Genomic DNA, 21,562 nt, shown 5'->3' on the forward strand with positions numbered 1-21,562 from the left:
ATCAATATAATATATCAACACGATATCTGGAGTTTGGACTATGTCCCACCAAATTTTTTTTGATGTGCTTATTCTGAAAACAAACCAGAAGACGATACCCGAAACACGTTAAAGCATATTTATGTCAATTTACCTCAATATAAAAGTGAGGTCAGCGTGCCCAAAAATGTTGGAGGCACTCGCTTTTGCTCTTGTACTGCACATCCGTCTCTCTTTGCAAGAACCAACAGTAGTCACCCATCATGCTCAGAGTGAATTTTTCCCGATATCGGTCTTACATCACCTTTATATCTTGATGAAATCTTTCCCCATGCTCATCTCTGACAATGCTTAGATTTGGTGGAAAAAAGTCGAGACGAGAATGTAAAAAATGCGTCTTCAGTGACATTCTGGCTCCTGTAAGCTGATATGCTTTCAGCAGGTTCTCCACAAGCTCAGTATAATTCTCTGCTCTGTGAATGTCAAGAAAATTCTGGACAACCTGCACGAATGAGGGTGCTGATTCAGTGGGCTTCAGTTTCCTTTTGAACTCATCGTCAAGCATCAGCTCACGTATTTCAAGGCCAACAAAAACACCTTCTTTAATTTTGGCTTCACTTTTCTCGAGACCAAACTTATTTCTTAAATGCTGAAACGCATCGCCTTTACTGTCCAGTCACCCTAGTTGTCCAAGACCTGGAACATCATAACTAAAAAATGGGACATGCTGGACGAAAACGGTTTTCAGATTTGGAGTCAGCAAGTGAAATTTGTTAAAGTACAGGTGAAAGAATCCCAGTAGCTAAATGCTTGTTGACCAGTGAAATGTTAAGATCGACACATGCATTGAGTTTTGTGTACAAACAAGGATGTGTCTGTCACTGTGATCAGAGGCGACTTCTTAAAACTGGACTGGGACGGGCTGGAATAAAAATGGATAAAGATCTGTAATGGATGGTTTTGAATGACATGCTGTTAGTTGTTTGTATAATGTTGCGTCACTCTGGTGTATAAAATGCTTTGGAGTATAAAAATGTAAAGATTAAGTGCTGGTTTACTGAATCTTCTAATTAGACTGTACACATTTTGACAAATATCATTTTTCACATTTTTTCTTTATTATTAGTTACATATTTTGGACTGATTGGTTCCGTCCTGCCAAAATCATGAGAGCCTGGTGTGATGGATCTCACGCATCATCAATTGTGAACACTACTCTAGGTTGGCCTAATGGTCTAGCAATTGACTGGAGGTGAGTTTTTAATAAATGGAAAATGATCTGATTCAATGTTTCTTTGAATCATATTATTGAGAGTTGAATAGAAAATGCGTTTTAGAAAACTGGCCATGTGGTTGCTGGTTCAGTTCCCCTACATGGTGTGAGCCAGCGCCAGTGTCTTATTTCAAAAGTAGCAAATGCATTTCAAGGTATTTCAAATTAATATTTTATATGTTTAGTCATTTTAAGATAACTTAAGAAATGCACTTTGGATCTTATGAATTACACATTAAATAATTTTGAAATATCTGGAAATGCTTTTGGAATATCTTAAAATGGTTTGGTTGCTATTTTATATCAAAATATGTTAAAATGCTTTTCAGATGTCCTCACGTTGAGTCATATTTGAGATGTCTACTACATTTTTATTTAAAAACACTGTTTTTAAGAAAAAAATATCTCCAACCACACTACCATTTCCACATTGTTTAAATTTTGTTTAAAAATATTGCTGCCCACACTAAAACTACGGAAAACTCGTATGGCATGGATGTTCACGCATCGGCAGAAAAATCCTTGGAAGGATGATAATACTGCTGGCAACAGGATTTACTATAAAACTGTAGTAATCGGTAAATTATTTTCCTTTGGCAAATTCATTCAGAATTAAACTGTACAAAATATAATTTAGATGCATACAGATGAGAAACAAATGCACCATGAAAGCAACTTCTCTGTGTCCATTAAGTTGGTTTTCGTCTGTGAAAGGTGACCATTCAGGGAAGGTGACGTTGTAATGTGTGAGACACAATCAGGAAAGGGCCATGTACTGTAATAAGCAGAAAACCAATCAGTCTGCACTGTCAAAACTCTTTGTTTTCACACATCCACACTACAGTGGCAAGCTATATGCATCTGGAGTGCGTTTCCCAAGTCTCCACTTAAAAACACCAGGGTAGTGTGGATGAAAGGCAAAAAAGGAAACTTAATGTCTGCATTTTTAAATAAAAATGTAGTAGTGTGGACTAAGTAGTGTACCTAAGATACATTTTTAGATATCTCAGTTTAATTTAATTAAAAGAGAATTCTCTTCCATTTGTGGCATTTCAAGATATCTCTGCCGAAGACAGACAAGGTCACAACATCCTTAGCTACTTCTTCTGGCTCCTACTGTTAAATTCTCATACTCTTCAAGACTAGTCGAGATATATAAACCCTCAAACGTATGCTTGGTCTGCTCCTGGGTCTTCTCTCAGAGGCCTGTGTCCGATTGAGGCATTCAGGGGAGCACAAACCACCTCACCTGGCTCTTCTTGACTCTTCACCCTGTCATGGACTACGAACCCGGTAACCCTAGTTGTTGTAGTCACAGACTTCTTCTTTCAATTTCTACCCACAGCAGGTCAGGATTGCAACGTTTACTAAATTTACATCTTAAAATGCATAGGAGGTGAAAGTGTAATATTTCAGAAGGCATTTCAGATATCTTGCAATGCACAGGAAGTTATTCTTCGATATTACAGTTTTCTTAAAATACTGAGGAGCCTATTTTGAGATATCCTGAAAATATATTTTAAATATCTGTAAAGCTGAAGAGCATTTAAGGACATGTGAAATTTATTTCTAGATATCTTTTTGTGTTATATTGAATGAAACTGTTATGATAGGTTATTTTCCTTAGTTCTTTCTTTTTATGAATTATCCTGTATGAATTTTTTACAAGGTGTACATCTATTTAGCCATTTTGGGACCCAAGGATTTGGAATATTATATTTGTATCTAGTTTCACAATGAATTTGAAAAGTTATTAATATCTACCATTATGTCATGAACCCATCTTTGCTTTGCTATGGGTTCTGCGACTTCAGAGCACTGGTTCACGAATACATTGTCCAATAAACAGGTAGGGTCAATGTTGGGAAAAACAAAGTCCAATACCAAATTGTAGTCAAAATTTAGGAAAACACTAGTCAAAACAGATAGCCAAAAACAAATTGTTTTCAAGGTTTATTAACAGTCTAAACGCTATATTACATCAGGCAACTTTTCCAGCGATTTTCAATCTTGCCTTCATTTACATAATGTTAACCAGTCAGAGGCAGTCGACTACAAGCTCCTGTGAAGCTGACTGTCTAACATGACATACCCAATGACTGAGACCAACTAGTCTGTGACTGGCTAAGATAAAAGCAAGAAGGTCTGATTGGTCGCTCTGGTCAGAGTGGGCGGGCTCTTTGGATGCAAGAGTTGAGAACCAATAAGCATTCAGCCATAAGTACAATGCATAGAATGTAGCAACGAGGAATAAGGAATATGCATATTTTGAACCTCACAAGTAGAAGAGAAGCTTGTGTGTCTGATGTCTCCTGTTTTATGTACTGAAACAGAAAGGAGAAAAGAAGAAAAGGGCAGAGTCTGTGGCCTTTATATAGCACCGGTACAGCACCAGAATGCTATTGGCTATCAAAAAAGGGGGCAGGCACAATTATGCTGGGAGATCAGTACTCGATTATTAAATGTGATATGGGCTGTGATTTTCCATCATGTAATCTGACACGGTGCAGCAATGAGATCAGCGACTTTGATTGGTAAATCTGACATACCCCCTCAACAAAAAGTCATGTAATGTGACATCGACTTTAGTCACAGAACCTAGCGTGACTCTGTTATGAATGGATTCGTTATTAATTTTTTATGTTTTTTTCTGCCTCAATTTATGGAGCTCAACACTCATTTTGGATGTTTCTTGAGCCCCAGATTCTGAATCTTCTATTTGTTTTTTTGATTTGAGTTTACTTTTGTTGTTATGGACCCTTATGTACCATTATTGCTGCCATCTTGGTTATTTATGATCACTGCTATTTTCATTTCCCATTGTTAAGGCAGCACCCGTGTTTTGACTTCAATTTTTGCTTCTCGCTTTGGCTTTGATACATTGCAGTAGATTGGATAGTTTTGACCCTTTTCTGAACCTGATAATGCCTCATTTCCAGATATTCCAAAAAAAAAAATCACAAATTAAAAACTTTGTACTGCTGGCTCACTATCAATGCAGACGCTGGCTTAAAGAGAGCTACTCTGGTGATATAAGATGATGTGACTTTCAAACGATGTAGCCCAGCAACCAAAATCCACATCTTAGTAATTGCTACCCAAAATCACGGCACCCACACAAAAAAACAAAATGGCATCACGGAAAATAGAAAACAAAACGATAACAAATATATATTATGGAAAGCAGCCCAGACACAGACAGGCAGACATGTTTAAATCACCCAACACACGTTTATTAAACAGCTAATATACAGTGCATCCGGAAAGTATTCACAGCGCATCACTTTTTCCACATTTTGTTATTTTACAGCCTTATTCCAAAATGGATTAAATTCATTTTTTTCCTCAGAATTCTACACACAACACTCCTTAATGACAATGTGAAAAAAGTTTACTTGAGATTTTTGCAAATTTATAAAAATAAAAAAATTGAGAAAGCACATGTACATAAGTATTCACAGCCTTTGCTATGAAGCTCAAAATCGAGCAGTTTCGCCCATTCCTCTGTGCAGCACCTCTCAAGCTCCATCAGGTTGGATGGGAAGCGTCGGTGCACAGCCATTTTAAGATCTCTCCAGAGATGTTCAATCGGATTCAAGTCTGGGCTCTGGCTGGGCCACTCAAGGACATTCACAGAGTTGTCCTGAAGCCACTCCTTTGATATCTTGGCTGTGTGCTTAGGGTCATTGTCCTGCTGAAAGATGAACCGTCGCCCCAGTCTGAGGTCAGGAGCGCTCTGGAGCAGGTTTTCATCCAGGATGTCTCTGTACATTGCTGCAGTCATCTCTCCCTTTATCCTGCCTAGTCTCCCAGTCCCTGCCGCTAAAAAACATCCCCACAGCATGATGCTGCCACCACCATGCTTCACTGTAGGGATGGTATTGGCCTGGTGATGAGCGGTGCCTGGTTTCCTTCAAATGTGACGCCTGGCATTCACACCAAAGAGTTCAATCTTTGTCTCATCAGACCAGAGAATTTTCTTTCTCATGGTCTGAGAGTCCTTCAGGTGCCTTTTGGCAAATTCCAGGCGGGCTGCCATGTGCCTTTTATTAAGGAGTGGCTTCCGTCTGGCCACTCTACCATACAGGCCTGATTGGTGGATTGCTGAAGAGATGGTTGTCCTTCAGGAAGGTTCTCCTCTCTCCACAGAGGACCTCGGGTTCTTGGTCACCTCCCTGACTAAGGCTCTTCTCCCTTAATCACTCAGTTTAGATGGCCAGCCAGCTCTAGGAAGAGTCCTGGTGGTTTCAAACTTCTTCCAGTTACGGATGATGGAGGCCACTGTGCTCATTGGGACCTTCAAAGCAGCAGACATTTTTCTGTAACCTTCCCCAGATTTGTGCCTCGAGACAATCCTTTCTCGGAGGTCTACAGACAATTCCTTTGACTTCATGCTTGGTTTGTGCTCTGACATGAACTGTCAACTGTGGGACCTTATATAGACAGGTGTGTGCCTTTCAAATCATGTCCAGTCAACTGAATTTACCACAGGTGGACTCCATAATTGGAGCTGCAGAAACATCTCAAGGATGATCAGGGGAAACAGGATGCACCTGAGCTCAATTTCGAGCTTCATGGCAAAGGCTGTGAATACTTATGTACATGTGCTTTCTCAATTTTTTTATTTTTAATAAATTTGCAAAAATCTCAAGTAAACTTTTTTCACATTGTCATTATGGGGTGTTGTGTGTAGAATTCTGAGGAAAAAAATTAATTTAATCCATTTTGGAATAACGCTGTAACATAACAAAATGTTGAAAAAGTGATGTGCTGTGAATACTTTCCGGATGCACTGTATACATTAGTGCACACACAACCCCCCAAAACTCCCCCAAACTCCAGGCCTTCTAAACAGTGCCTCTCTCTCAGGTCCGCCTCCACTCCTCTCCACCAAGACTTCGTCCTTCTTCCACCCGACTCCAGCTACTGAATGGAGAGAGGCGGCCCCTTTAATAACCACCCGGATGTGCTCCAGGTGCCTCCCGACAATCTTCCGCCGGCACTCCCCAGTGTGGCGGAAGTGTCGGCTGCACACCTGGAAGCACTCCGGGTGTCCCTGGTCTTCTTTCCCCCAGCACTTCCGGGTGTGGCCGGAAGTGCTGAGGGCCAGGGCTCCTCAGGCATTGGGGCACCCCCTGGTCCACAAAGCCACCAGGGCGGTCGCCCCCTCGTGGTCTGTAGGAGGCGTAAGCACTCCTCCGGTCCTCTTGGGTGTCCCAGCTGGGTACTCACCCTTGTGCCACAATATATAAAAAATTTATTTTTAAAAACCAAGCTTATATTAAGTTAAAAGTGCACTAAAAAGTAAAAAATAAGTCTCTCATACATCACTCGTAAAATAAAGTATTTTTTATATTTATATTATTTTCAACTTTTTAGTCTTGGGTTTGTTTTAGTATAATTTTGTAATCAATATTTTAATACTTCCTTTAATATGTCTATCTATTACTAGTTCCATCTATTGGTGAAATCTTTTAACTATTCTTCATATGAAAATGTAATTTCTTAATTAACATGGATTAATTGATCAATTAGTGAGTGAAGCTGATTATTGATTCATGTATTGTCATTGGAAGTAAGTAAGTGTGCAAAATCTCAAGTCATTTGGACAATAGGAAGTGGGTTAAATATCGATTACAACATTTGTACCAGACAACAAACAGGTGAAGTTAAAATAAGCATGGCAATAATAATAAAATGGACTCACACAAAAAATATATTATGAAAGTAACTATAAATTTTGATTCCCAGATAATCAAAACCCCTGAAATGCCTGCTGTGTATTTGGAAAAATGTATTACTGCAGTAAAGAAACTTTAAAGTTACGAGAAAGCGGGCCATTAGCAATTGTCCTGCTGGTCCCTGTGGGAGCCATGCATTGATCTTCCACCTCTCTGTAGCCTTTAAATGAATAAAGAGGGCCTAGTGTATGGCTTGACAGATATTTGGAATAACCAGACCTTTACAGAACAAACCACCATTTTTCCATTAAATTCTCCATATGGTTTCTTACAGTGCTCTTCGCTTATACTGGGTGGATGCCTTCTTTGATAAAATTGAACACAGCACATTTGGTGGTGCCGATCGACGGACTCTTCCACGAATTAATCAGATGACACATCCTTTTGGCATGACTATATTTGGAGGTGAGAAACATTTTATCTTTCTTAGTAAACATTTTTTCAAGCAGTTAAACATGGTCAGTTTCATATAGTATTCTGGCCTTTAACTCTTTCAGGGCTAAATAACTTTTTTTCCTTTTGTCCCAGGGTTACAATATTTTCCCAAAAAACTCAGATTTCTAAAAAGCACCAAAAGCAATGGTTTCACACATAAATCAACAAAACATACTTATTTATGACAAATGTCACTCTGTTTTATGTTGCATGAGTCTCTACAGTATGCAGATTCACATACTTATTACATACCTGTTTATCTCATCACTCATAAGCTGAAAGGCACTTTCTGGAAAAAAAGACAGCTTGAAGTAGTCGAGTGGCTGGTAATCCGTAGTGTCCACTGACACGGTGTGTCATTTAATGAAGTCCAGTAGCCATTTTACCGCCCACGGATCTATGTCTGTGTAGTCCTCCCAGGGCGAACTTTGCTATAGGCGCGTCAGCTACATGTGCATGTACAGCACTAAAATCAGCTGGGAAACAATCAGCTGATGTAGGTACCTGTCTTTCATTTTCGAATATCCAGATTGTGTGCATCAAATTCAGAAATCGATAAGTGTCTGTGTAGTCCTCCCAGGGCGAACGTTGCCATAGGTACATTAGCTGCACAATCAGCTTGGGACCGAACAGCTGATGCAGACACCTGACTTTTGTTTTTCGATCTCCAGAGCACTTGCATTAATATTGGAATTCAATAAGTTATAATCAGATTCAGCCCTAATACACAATAAATAATAAGAATGGAGTATTTTGCTTTGCGCAGTCGCTCGCCCGATGCTGACACCATTCTAGACGCTGTTTACTCCACGCTAGTCAGCCATACACAGGGATTCAATGTCAAGTCAATGAGTCTAACAGTCTTCCTAGCAAAGAGGGTCTACCTACTGTATAACGTAACGGTGAGTGTTATCGACGTTTACAGCTTTTTTAAGTTTAGTCGATATCCGCCCTCAACCTGTTGTGTCGACAAAAGTCGACATCCTCCCTAAAAGAGTTAAAGTTTTCTCTAAAAGGCTCTAGATACAGTGAGGACTGGTATACTGATAATCATAGAAAAGCTATACATCTGATTTACTGATTTAATGTGAAAGGAGATAGTGCTGTGCTGATAATTTAAAAAGGTTTATGGCAGATGTCATGATTGGGAGGAGCACTACACTCATATTATCTACCAGCTCCTCACTTCTTGAACCCTATATGACAGCCCCATTCTTCTGCTTGGCCCAAAGTTCTTAACCTGACTTTCTCTGGGCCGTAACGGAGTTGCAGCATGGTCTTGGAAAAAGGGGCATTACTTGAAAGGTCATTCTAAATGTTTCACATATTGGATGATCCTTCCTAACTTACTAGCTCATTGATGACCTCACCATGCTGCGTCAAACAAATGTCTAATTTTGGGCTATCCTGGACACTTTTACTTTTAAATGTCAAGGAAACACTACCCCCAAACATCAGTGATTCTTAAAGTGTGGTCCAGGACTCCAAATGAAGGCCCTTGATAGCCAAAGATTCACATCCACTCTTCCAATGATGTCCTTGCTAAATTGCACACCTCAGCCTAGTCATTCTGGCCCCCTACTCATCCTCTGTTTTTAACTGGCTAGCTATCTCACCACTTCACCACCTAATAGTTCAAGTGATGTGAGTAAAGGTGCAAAAATGGCTGCCGTCACATCATCCAGGTGAACACTACACATTGGTGATGCACTTTGAGTAGTGAGAAAAAGCACTATGTAAATGTAAAGAATTATTATTATTATTTTTAACGATTCACAAATCAAAACACAGTATTTGCTAAAGCCCTTCCACTCAGTATTGATGGGCGAAAAATGACAGTTTTCATTTATTGCATATTTTAAAATTGTGTATGGTGCCACTGAAACCAATACAGCAAATGAAGAAGCAACCAAGTAAATGTCACGGAAGAAAGAATGAAAAGAGTGGAAGATAAACAGGAGGTAAATACTGAAGCGGACATCAGAAAGCCAGTAGATCAAAAAGGAAATCTGGCAAGAAAACCAGAATGTGAAACAAAACACATAAGTCGACAAATCAGAAATGGGTGAGATATTCCTAATATTGAATAGAAGAAATAATTGACAACAAACCTTTTATTTCTTTGTGGAATGAAGGAGTGACCCCAGCTAGTAACCTTAATACCCGGTGAGCTCTAAAATTACTTGATTCGTGACCTCTGACGTTGCTGTTAGTAGCTGCAAAGCAACAATCAAACAAAGCATCTCACGAAAAAACAAAATGACATTTTGGGAGAACACAAATAATAATTAATAATAATACCTTAATTATAATCACAAGACATAAAAAGAGATTCAAAAAAAGAATAAATAATTGTCCAAAACTGTTCTTTTCGAAGTATTTGTGGCAAAAGTAGCTAACATAATGATAAATAAATAAATAAAATAAGTAAGCAAAACAAAACATTTTTTACGACACATTTAATAATTTATGTTCACATTTCATTTTGTTTTTTTTATCACGCTGCGTTTTGTAATTTAATTTTGTCCGAAATATTCCACCATAGGGCACAGAGTTCCACAAACCGTGTGTATATTTAAAGGTAATGCTTGACTTTATTGAACTACTGAGAATATTCTTTGTTTAGGTGCTTGAAGAATTTTTTCGCCGAGTAGCCCAAGTGGTTTTGCCTCCAGTCAGTAGAGGGATGAAGTCTGCTTGTGATTGCTCTGATGCTCATTGTAGGAGCGCTTGATTGTCATTGATCTGCTGTCTTTCCCTCGAGTTTAAATGATATACAGTATGGAATGTTTTTATTTCTTCTTTTCAGCCTATGCTTATGTCACTGACTGGAGACTGGGTGGAATAATTCGTGTAAGAAAGACAGATGGTGGCGATGCGACCATCCTACGGAGAGGAATCAGCCGTATAATGCATGTCAGATCTTACAATGCAAACTACCAGTCTGGTATGTCAAAGGAAAATAAAACTTGTTATTTGCATGCATTAAAACATTCCGAAATTTTTGTTCTGTTTGTAAATTTCATTGTCCTCTCAATTCTTTTCATAGGCACCAACTACTGTAACCGACCTGCCAATCCCAATGGGGACTGCAGTCACTTTTGCTTCCCAGTACCCAATTTCCAGAGAATCTGTGGATGCCCCTATGGAATGAAACTCTCCACCAATCAGCAGACCTGTGTTGATGATCCTGATAACCAGCCACCAATCCCACAGTGTGGTGCAAATTCCTTTCCTTGTTCCAACGGAAAATGTGTGCCACAGCACTTCAGATGTGATGGGATGGATGACTGCCATGACAACAGTGATGAAGCCAACTGTGGAGTTCAAAGTAGGAAAAACAAACTGTATTCCACTTTGTTAAAGTTGACTTTCCTATTGTAGAGGGGTGAGGGATGACATAAGGCAAGAACAAAATTTGCTGGCGTGCCAACAAGGAAAAACCCTGTTTAATTCGTAGGCACAAAAATAAAGTAAATCCTTAACAAAAATATGCACTCGGTTGTGCTGCAAAGATTGTCAAGTGCCGTTAGGTGTACACTTCCAGGTGTCTGTATGACCTTCTTCGTGGTAGGTCAGGTCCAATTTGAGATGCCACTTTCTAGGAGCATCTCTCCTTTATAACGGCCAGACTGGAAGGGGCAGGGCTTCTTTGGCCCCATTTCCCTCAATGGGCAGTTTCTCAAAACTATGAAGGAAAAGGGAGACAAGACTATTAGCGACAGTGCCCAGGGGGTGGTACCACATACCTTTGGTGAGCCCAGAAGGTGATCTTCAGGCATGTGTGTGTGACACTATGTAAAGAAATTGTGAATGTCCTGAGACATGGGTGGTGATGGGTATCATTCACCCTGGGTCAAGTATATAATCTGTTTGTAGGGATTTGATGAGTATGATAAATGTAATGGTTAGGCTCTAATGCACACTGGGATTGGTTATTTTATGAACCAAGCACCAAATGGTACATTAAATTGTTTGATGGTTTTTTTGATTTTCAGTATTAACACTAAATTAGTCCTAGCGTACGTTTGGTGTAGTCACCCTGTGATAGACTGGCACCCTGTCTACGGCACTGGTCTGGATTAAATGGGTCAGAAAATGACATGACATATTTATCCTTTATTTATTATTTTATATATAAATGTCTACACATGGACGTGTGTGTGTCTGTCTGTCCGAACCTAAAGTGAGAGGCTACAGCATGAAGCTCAAAGAAATCGACATATCGCCAAAGTGAAACCGCCGAGAAAAGAGAAACTCGCTTAGTCGCTAATACACAAACGAGGTAATCGCATCGGCTAAACAAAACCTCAGAGGAGAGAAACTCGCTTAGCGGCTGGTAGACAACGGAGGTGAGCGCGTCGACAAAATGAAACCTCTGAGGAAAGAGAACTTCGCTTAGCTGCTAATGCACAAACAATACGATTAATTGATTGAAGTGCCAGAATCCAGGAGCCCTGGCTTTTTACAGCACAGGCTTACACAGCTAGTTAATAATAAGAAGTTACATTTATAGAGCACCTTTAACTTATTTATTGGTGGGTTTTCATCATTTATACCTTCTATTGTGTCAATGATATTAATATTATTTTATATTTTTTCATTGATTGTCGAAATTGTGAAGTGATGTAGGGTACTATCTTACGTAAAACTGGTTATATACTGTATAAGATCAATTTCATTATTTGTTTTTGGCAACAACATTATGCATCTTATCATAACAGTTATAAAAAATCTGTTTACCTTAAGAATATAAATAATAATGATTTTTTTTTCCTCCAGGATATTGTGAGATTCACTTTGCTGTCAATTAAGATGTATCAAATACAATGACCGCAAAAGAAGGAAAAGGGTCTTAGTGGTGTGCTCTCGCCATTTTACTTACCTTCTGCATGTTCATGTGTTCTTTTCTCTTAGATAACACCTGTTCCCCATCGGCCTTCACTTGCACTACTCGTCAGTGTATCCCACGTTCCTGGCAATGTGACGGACAGAACGATTGCTCTGATGGGAGTGATGAGCAGAATTGCCCAACTCATGAACCGGCCTCTTGCACACCTAGCCAGTTCACCTGTGCCAATCGGCGCTGCATCCCGATTATTTGGTTATGTGACACAGACAACGACTGCAATGATGGATCTGACGAATTGAATTGTAGTAAGTGTATCAAATATGCAATATCAGTCATTGGCTGGCCACAAGCAAGCGTCTTTGTCCCCAATAGCAACTGATTAGTAGTGAAAATCTGCACAAAATCAAAGTCTCAGCAAAACATTTGGATGCCTTTTCATCTTTTAATTATGCATATATCATTTCGATACCTAAATAAAAATCACAGGACTCATTTCCTGTCACATGTAGAGATTTTGTTGAGACATCAGATGTGTGCTGTGATTGTTCTGATAATATGATACCCCATTACAATTTAAATAGTGGTGTTGAGGAACGGAGATAAATACCATTACATTATAAAGGATGACAAAGTCAGATTCCCTGGATATAAAATTTTCAGTTTTGACATAAATCACCAAATAAAAGGTACAAAAAAATGAATCATAACATGCATGTGGCTCTTTTTTCATGTATCCTCCCAGTGTCAATTCCAGTGTCATTTTCTTGACCTTAGCAGGGGCTAATTGTGTTAAGATTGAGTCTCACATATGTCCAAAATGGCTAGAGGCCTTCAAAAAAAACCCTCAAATGGCCAACCTGGAACAGTCCATCTTACTCTTAACAGCAACAGCAGACTTCAGCCTAACTAGGCCTCAGAATAGGGAAAATGCTCAACAAAGCTGAAAAACTACCTAATGTGCTAAAGCCAAGATAAATCTTCAGCATGTCACCAAAAAAGTCAGCCCAGAATCTTTATAAAAAAGGCAACCCAAAATCTTTATAAATGAAGGGTATTTATTTACCAAAAGGGAATAACAAAAAGAAGACACAAAAAAAGAGGCAAAAGGAGTTCCCTAAAGGCAATCCTATTGCAACAGTGTCCCAATACACTAATCCAATGATCACAATCCAAATACAGTATCAAAAAGATTAAAAAAACTTTAAAAGTTAAGGAATAGCAATACTGAGAAATAATCCAATAGATTTCAGTAAAAATGCTGCCTGCGCTCCTTTCTTTTGGACTTTAAGTAGTCAGAAGGCAGGCTCAGAAATAATGATGTCAGAGTGGCCCCGCCTCCTGGGGAACCACCCACAAAGCACATGCAATATCAGGACGTTTAAAACCATACAAAGCAGAATTACAGACATAACAGAAACCACATAAAAATAATAACTAGAAAACATGAAAATAAGCAGTAAAACATACAGGACACATGAATTCAGACTGTTATGTAACACTAATAAAAGGCATACGGTCACAATAATCTCGGAAAGTCGGCTAAACTACAAAGTCTTCTTCAATGACCACAAATTTTCTTTTTTTCAGATTTTAGCAGCACTTGCTATCCAGGACAGTTTCAGTGTCCAGATCATCGCTGTATTGATCCCAGCTATGCGTGTGACGGTGACAGAGATTGTGCAGATGGCGCTGATGAGCAAGGCTGCAGTAAGTAAAATTTAAGTAAGTCAGGGTATGAAATACAAATGTTCATTCTGAGTATGTAGTTAACGTCATGTCTTTCTGTTTCCAGCATACAACTGCACTGCAAATGAATTCAAGTGTGCAAATGGACACCAGTGCATCAGCACCTTGTACCGCTGTGATGGGGTGTTCGACTGTAATGATCAATCTGACGAGTCGGGCTGCCGTGAGTTTTGTTACATTTTTACATTGTACTTTCTGAAGTAAGCAATGCAGGGCTGACTTGTTTGAAAGGAGGATTGTGTCTAAAAAATGTATAGTGAAGCACCTTGATTGTTTTTCTGCTTTTTGGGATCACTTGTTTTATTGCGGCATCAGGATTAGGATTAGACAGACTGTGTTATACAAGAGGGAATTTCTGGTTTGCAGTTACAGGACGATTCACAGTATGAGTTTACTTTAACTTCAGAATTTCTAACACATTAGGCATTTCCTGAATTATTGAACCCACCCTAGACTGTCACATCACTGTAGTTGTGGGGTTTGTGCGCTTTAGACATGCTCAGAGGTTGGTTGTCTGAAGCTTTGTGCCCCGGTATGGTCTCTCTTGGCAAACAGCTTTGAGCTGAAAGGTCAGACAAAGAGCAGGTTCCCCTCATGACAGTACAAATGATAAAAACAGTGTACTCTGCCAGGGATAGGGCTAGGGATAAGTCCACCCATGGATACTCTCTGGGCAGCACCCCGTAGAGCTGCCCTTGGCATGTCCCACTGCGCAGAGACCTTATGGCAGACCAAGGGCACTCTGGAAGGATTATAACTCCCGGCTAGCTTTGGGAACTCCTGGAATAAACCCATCAAGATCTATAGATGGAGAAAGGGAAGTCTGGGCTGTCCTGCTTTGTCTGTTGCCACCGCAATATTTTTCAACTGTTCTGTTGTCCAGTTTTGATGATCATATGCCCACTGCAGACACATCCTACTGCTCTTAGCTGAGGGAGTATAATTCTGTATGAAGTTCTGCTAGAGTAGCACGTTCCATTTGGCTTGGGAACACCTGGGAGTTCCCCATCAAAAGCTGGAATCTGTAGGTGGAGAAACAAAAGTCTGGGCTGACCTGCTTGGCCTGTGGCCATTGTGACCCTCATCAGGAAAAACAGTTTGAGAAGATGAAATGAGATGAATTTTTTAATTCATGTTGTGATGTCCAAAGACTGGTATCCTCTAGATATTTAAAATATGTTTCACCTAAAATCACAAATTCCAGTGAAACATTAATATGACCATGATGAGAAAATAAATTAGACTTGAGGTGTCGGAGGAAAAACAAATAAATTCGATCGTAATCCATTCAAACAAATTAGTAACCTGTTCAAAAAAAATATTAACTCATTCGAATGAATTACTGCAATTCATTCAAATGGATTACAGTGGAACCTCGGTTTGTGAGCCTAATTCATTCCGGAAACGTGCTCGTAGTCCAAAGCACTCGTATATCAAAGTGAATTTCCCTATAAGAAATAATGGAAACTCACATGATTTGTTCTACAACCCAAAACTATTCATATAAAAATGATTAATACAAAATATAAAGTAAAAATACATAAAACAAATTAACCTGCACTTTACCTTTGAAGAGAATCATGGCTGGTGTGAGTGAGTTTCTAAACTCTTGTGGGATTCCACCCAATGGGACGACACGCGGCAGAGCGTCCCAAAGCAATCGCAGTCTCCCAGCGCTGTAGCAGTTTGCCATAAAAGCGAATCCGAAAAGATTGCGGACATGCTATAAACGCCTGCCGTCGATGGGTGATACAAGGAACAAGGAACATTATAAATGCGCAGGGCCCTGCCTGACTGCTGTGTCTGTGTATAGGAGAGCGGCAGATCCCACTACAATAAATAACTGTGCTGTTGCTGTTTCAAGCTGAACAAAGCTGGTGTTGCTAAAGTACTGAGACTCAGCTTCGTGTTTAAGGTGCAAGACGAGGACTCGCACGTCACAGCACACATGCGCACGCGAGCGAGCACACACACACACACACGAGCGAGCGAGCACACACACACACACGCGTGCGCACAAACAGTCACAATGCTAAAGCTGCAGTAAACAGTATATGCTCGTATGGATGTTGACTATATGAGTGAGACACGCCGACGGAGAATAGGAGATGATTGCCCACAATCCCGCAGCGAGAGAGAGAGAAGAACCATCAGCTCAGTTGTGATCACATGATGCTCAGCAGACAAAGCATATACATACTACTCGTACTGCAAGACTTTGCTTATCAAGTCAAAATTTATTAAAAATTTTTGCTTGTCTTGCAAAAAACTCGTAAACCAAGTTACTCGCAAACCGAGGTTCCACTGTATTTTTATTTTTTTTCTTATTTCAGTAGCTATTTTTCCTGGTATGCAGTTTAGTGAAGCAGAAACAGGAAGAGTATCGCCAACCAATAGGTTCAGTCTCTTCTATGCTGTTCAATGCCACTATCGAATAGATTTTAAACTTTTCTTTTTTTTCTATTAAAGTTTCCACCACTGACTCAGGAATATCACATTCTCGGATAAAAATCTATAAATCGGTTCTCATGACTTCTCTTGCATTTCCGGACTCCTCAAAAAAAAACATTTCAATCGCGGTGGTCTTCAAACTAGTTCTTCTTCCGGTTCACTGAGTTTAACTCAAACCTCACACAACTCACTTTGGGTTCACTGAACTGTATGCCAGGAAAACAGTTTGGGGCTGCATAATAAGAACTGGACTGCAAGGAGGGAAAAATAATAATCTGTTCAAACAAATTAATACAGAACGGGGCTCTGTACTACTGAAATAAGAATCAGGGAAAAAATAAAAACAATCCATTTGACTGAGTTACTAATTCATGAGAATGTTTATATACATATATATTTTCTGTTTGACACCTATGGGGCTCTGTACTTATCCTTTTATCCTTTATTTAGACAAAAAAAATCTTTAATGCTTTTGAACTGTTCAATTTAATCAATTAAATAATTTTTAAAGACATTAACTATACCTGCCATATATTCCTAAAATTTGTATTTTTAATTAAATGAGACTTTGATATGCAATATTCTCCAATTGAAGGATCCAATTTATATATCAAATGGGCATCTATGAGGGGTGGAGGGTTAAGTGCAAAACTATGGCTGTTTGCCTTCATTTCTGCGTTAGCTAAGGCCTGTGGCCTGCCAGTATTTTATAACAAGTCGAATGTGATGCTCATCCTTTTTCTTCCTTCTTGTTGTTTTTCTCTGTCTTTGCTTTCAGATAAAATATTCCCAGGTAGGAGCCTAACCTGTATGTTATTTAATTTGAAAGAAAGGATAACTAAGGTGTTACTGTTTTGTCATTTTAGTTCTTGACAGTGTGACATGCACTGAGTTGGATTTGAACAGATTTTTGTTCTTAACAGTGTTTTTAAAATCCCTTATATTTACAAAATGTTCAAACATCTTCATTTAACTGTTTCTTTTCAAAATGTATTATATTACTATACTGTAAAGCAACAACGGCATCAATGAAAATGTAATAGACAACAGAAATTATACTGTAACTGCCTCAGAGTAATTCTTAATGTATATTATATGCTCAAATATACAGTAGATAACAAATTCCTGGTCCACTATTAAAATGAAACTAATTTGGGAGAACCTTGGGGCCCGGCTTGGAGCATGAATACATTCTTCCATTGATTCCATCTACCCATCCATCCATCCATCCATTCCTCCACCCATCCTGCTATGCATCTAAGTTTATTGAGTGCTTGTTCTCGTGATAGGCCTGAAAAGGCATCTTAGCCTGTTTCATCAACTTTAGCATCAGGGTTGAGCGCCGGATGGGATTTCTGTTCATTATAGGGCACTCGCATGCACCCAGTTTTGAGATATGATCAACCTAATGTATACAGGAACTGGGAGGAACACGTGTCCAACATGCAAACTCCAGGTAAACAGTTTGGTAAATAATCAAGCCTTGACGCACAAAGAGGTTTTGGACAGCCTCTCATATACTTGAGAATTGGCAGCAAAAATGCAAAAAAAGGTTGAGAAAATGGTCTTTACAGACAAGAGTCCAAAACAGAACTGTCAACAAGTCAGTAAACATGGCGGATATATAGTTGGACGGCAGGAAGAGGAGGGATCTTGGGACCGGAACTGGAAATGAGGTCACTGGGTTGTGACTTCTTGGGAGGTGGATCTGGAAGTGCCATCTTCTGGGGCAGAACTAGAAGTGAAGTCTTCATGGGAGCCAGGCAGAATTTCTTGCATTTGGTTTGCGGGAAAGACAAGAGAAAGGATTAATGCACTTTGCCACCCCCTGGTCTGATCAGGGATTACCTTCTTCTGTGCCCTTTAGCTGCCTCCCATGCACACGTGTGTGACAACAGCTACTGGGCTGTAATTGAGCCCATTTCCTGCGAGCTGTGATGGTGCTGGATTAACCAGTGTATAAATGTGCCAAGAAAGATGTCCTGTTAAAGGCCACATGTTTGTGAATAAGAGATAGTGTAGCTGTCTTCACCATACCATATAAATACCTATAAATACCTGGGAGTGTAGCGGGATGATAAATCGGACTGTACTGCCAATACTGATGCTCTGTGCAAGAGAGGACAGAGCCGACTATACTTCCTTAGAAGGCTGGCATCCTTCAACATCTGCAATAAGATGTTGCAGATGTTCTATCAGATAGTTGTGGCGAGCGCCCTCTTCTACACAGTGGTGTGCTGGGGAGGCAGCATAAAGAAGAAGGACGCCTCATGCCTGGACAAATTGGTGAGGAAGGCAGGCTCTATTGTAGGCATGGAGCTGGACAGTTTGACATCTGCGGCAGAGCGACGGGCGCTGAGCAGGCTCCTGTCAATCATGGAGAAACCGTTGCATCCACTGAACAGGATTATCTCCAGACAGAGGAGCAGCTTCTACGACAAACTTCTGTCAATGTCCTGCTCCACTGACAGACTGAGGAGATCGTTCATTATACAAAGTTATTGTCTGTTTTACCTGCATTTTTATCACTCTTTAATTTAATATTGTTTTTCCGTATGCTGCTGCTGGAGTATGTGAATTTCTCCTTGGGATTAATAAAGTATCTATCTATCTATCTATCTATCTATCTATCTATCTATCTATCTATCTATCTATCTATCTATCTATCTATCTATCTATCTATCTATCTATCTATCTATCTATCTATCTATCTATCTATCTATCTATCTATCTATCTATCTATCTATCTATCTATCTATACATTATGGTTTATTTGAACACTTGGGGCATGATCTGTAATATTACAAGCAGGAGAAAGACTCGCCTCTCATGAATACGCACTCTGACCACTTGATTAGGTCCACCTATCTACTATGGAGAGAATACCATTTTGCCTATAGAACAGGCTGAATTCTTCAAAGCATGGATTCAGAGGGGTGTTGGAAACATTAATTAGGGGTAACAGTCCATGTTACACTCCATCACATTATGAAGATCTTCAAGTTTATCTTGCAAACCTTCTGTTCCACTTCATCCCAAAGTCACCATATTGTATTGAGGGGCTTGCGCAAGAAAATGGAAGCCACTTGAGATGATGTGTTCTTTGTGGTGTGCCACATTATCCATTTGAAAAAGCATAGAATGTGACCATAAATGGATACACAAAAGGGGTCAGCAACCATGCGGAAATACGCTGTGACATCCTATGTACCATTATACTACTACCATCAATCTGTGCCATTGACACAAGGTGGAATGGATACATGGATTTATGCTGTTTATATCAGGTTTTAGCCATCTACACATCTCAGCAGAACTTGAGATTTGTTAGTCTGGGTGACATTTTTTGACTATTCTGTTTTCTAGTTTTGGTGATCAAATGCCCACACTTAGCTGAGAGGAGTGGAACTCTGCATGAAGTTCAGCTAGAGTAGCCCATCCACTTAGGATCTGATGTGTTGTCTGTTCAGAAATGTATTCAGAGACACTCCTACTGGAATAAAATGAGCATTTTTGGCCTTTCTGTTAACATGAATTGTCCTGTACTACCTCATTAGAACGTTTACATAGGTGCTTGAAACATTTACTTACTCTAGTATAGGTTCAAAGTACATGTTTCTTTTAGTATTCTATGCATTGAATGATGTGGATACATCTATTTTTAGGGAAATTTCTTAATAGAGGGTGAAGGTTTTCCTCGGTGAGGGGATCTGCCTTTGAATACCCAGCGCTGCAAAATGATTCTGGGGTCCTGCTTGGATTTTCTAGCTGCATGATATGAATGTAGATCCTCCTTGCAGTGTCAACCTCTGGTAACTTTTCGGAGAGTGGGGGCGGTTTTGATTATTGCAATATATTGACATTAGATCATAAGATCGAAGGAGGTTCCCTTTTTTCAGTGTCCATTTCAGGACATCTCCTCCCTCTGCATCAAAACTGCATCATTCCTCATTTGCAACTCCATCTTCCCTCCTACCTCTTTCAAAATGGAATCCAACCTCCGACAAACACTTCCTCCGACACAGTGCCAACCTCCCACCTGCCTCCTCCCTCAGACCTCAGATACAGAAACACGGGCTGGTCGCTTTGGAAGGGGGTGTGGCATTCGTCAATCATTTTTACATGGGCGGGATTATATTTTAGATAGCCAATCGTAATGCGTTCTTCCCCTTTAAACTTTCTTTCATACTTCTCTCTTTATTTGTAACGTGCATTTTTACAGTCTGCTTTTTTTCCACATCAGAAATTATTTAAAGTGTAAAACAATTGTGGTTACTCCCTTGGTGTTTAAAACATTGTTCATTTTCCTTTTCCAACTATTTATAAATGGGCTATTAAATTGTGCATTTAAGGGTGGTGATGCATTTTTTCTATTATTTCAATCATTTAGAAAGAAAAAAAAATTCCCCAATTTCAATAAAGAAAGAGAATCCTGTACAAATTTTAAAATATAGCTAAAGAAATACTTACTGCAAGTGGAAATGTTTAACATAATCTCTATATATATAAAAACCAAATACCACTGACTCACTCATCACGAAATCTCCTGAACCATGAGGACTTGAAATTTGGAATGTAGGTTACCCTTGGCCTATAGGTGCTCACTAAGAATCGGTTTTAAAAATTGCGTGGTCCAAGCATGTTTGTCTGTCAGCTTTTCACGAGAGAATTACTTAACGGATTTAGATCTGGTTGTTTTCTATAATTTGCTTGAACTTTCTGGTTGATTTTGCGACTTCTCTCATTGCGCTAAGTACCATAGTTCGCTTGATGTACTTATGCAAATACAGCAACGTGGCTGTAGGCTGAGAGCAGGGGGGCAGGGCCTTCCTCATTCACTCGCCAGCCTCTGTTCGAGTTAGTCTACGTCTCGCCATGTGTTGGAGTGCACCTCGCCTCCGCTTAGCTAGCGATACCGGTTTGTTCAACACAAATTATCATCTACAGATTGTTAAGAAGTAACGTTTGACATTTTTGAGAGAGAGATCAGAGCTCCGTGTGTTTTAGAGGGTAGCTGCTGATTACCAGAGATATCATGGCCATGTGCTTTTCTTCCCAGGCGGGGAACACTTTCCCGTCAGAGCT

The 21,562-nt window shown here is 39.6% G+C and overlaps 1 protein-coding gene across 1 annotated transcript in view; it reads left to right on the forward strand.

The window, feature by feature from the left end:
• Nucleotides 1-21,562, forward strand: part of lrp2a (low density lipoprotein receptor-related protein 2a) — a 357,969-nt gene that overhangs the window by 132,533 nt on the left and 203,874 nt on the right. Inside the window, 7 exon segments of the mRNA XM_051930710.1 lie at nucleotides 1,106-1,231; nucleotides 7,268-7,398; nucleotides 10,238-10,375; nucleotides 10,478-10,759; nucleotides 12,346-12,585; nucleotides 13,868-13,987; nucleotides 14,073-14,189. Coding sequence (XP_051786670.1) covers nucleotides 1,106-1,231; nucleotides 7,268-7,398; nucleotides 10,238-10,375; nucleotides 10,478-10,759; nucleotides 12,346-12,585; nucleotides 13,868-13,987; nucleotides 14,073-14,189 — 1,154 coding nt within the window.

The sequence above is a fragment of the Erpetoichthys calabaricus genome, chromosome 8, assembly GCF_900747795.2.
Source record: "Erpetoichthys calabaricus chromosome 8, fErpCal1.3, whole genome shotgun sequence".
Taxonomy (NCBI): Eukaryota; Metazoa; Chordata; class Cladistia; order Polypteriformes; family Polypteridae; genus Erpetoichthys; species Erpetoichthys calabaricus.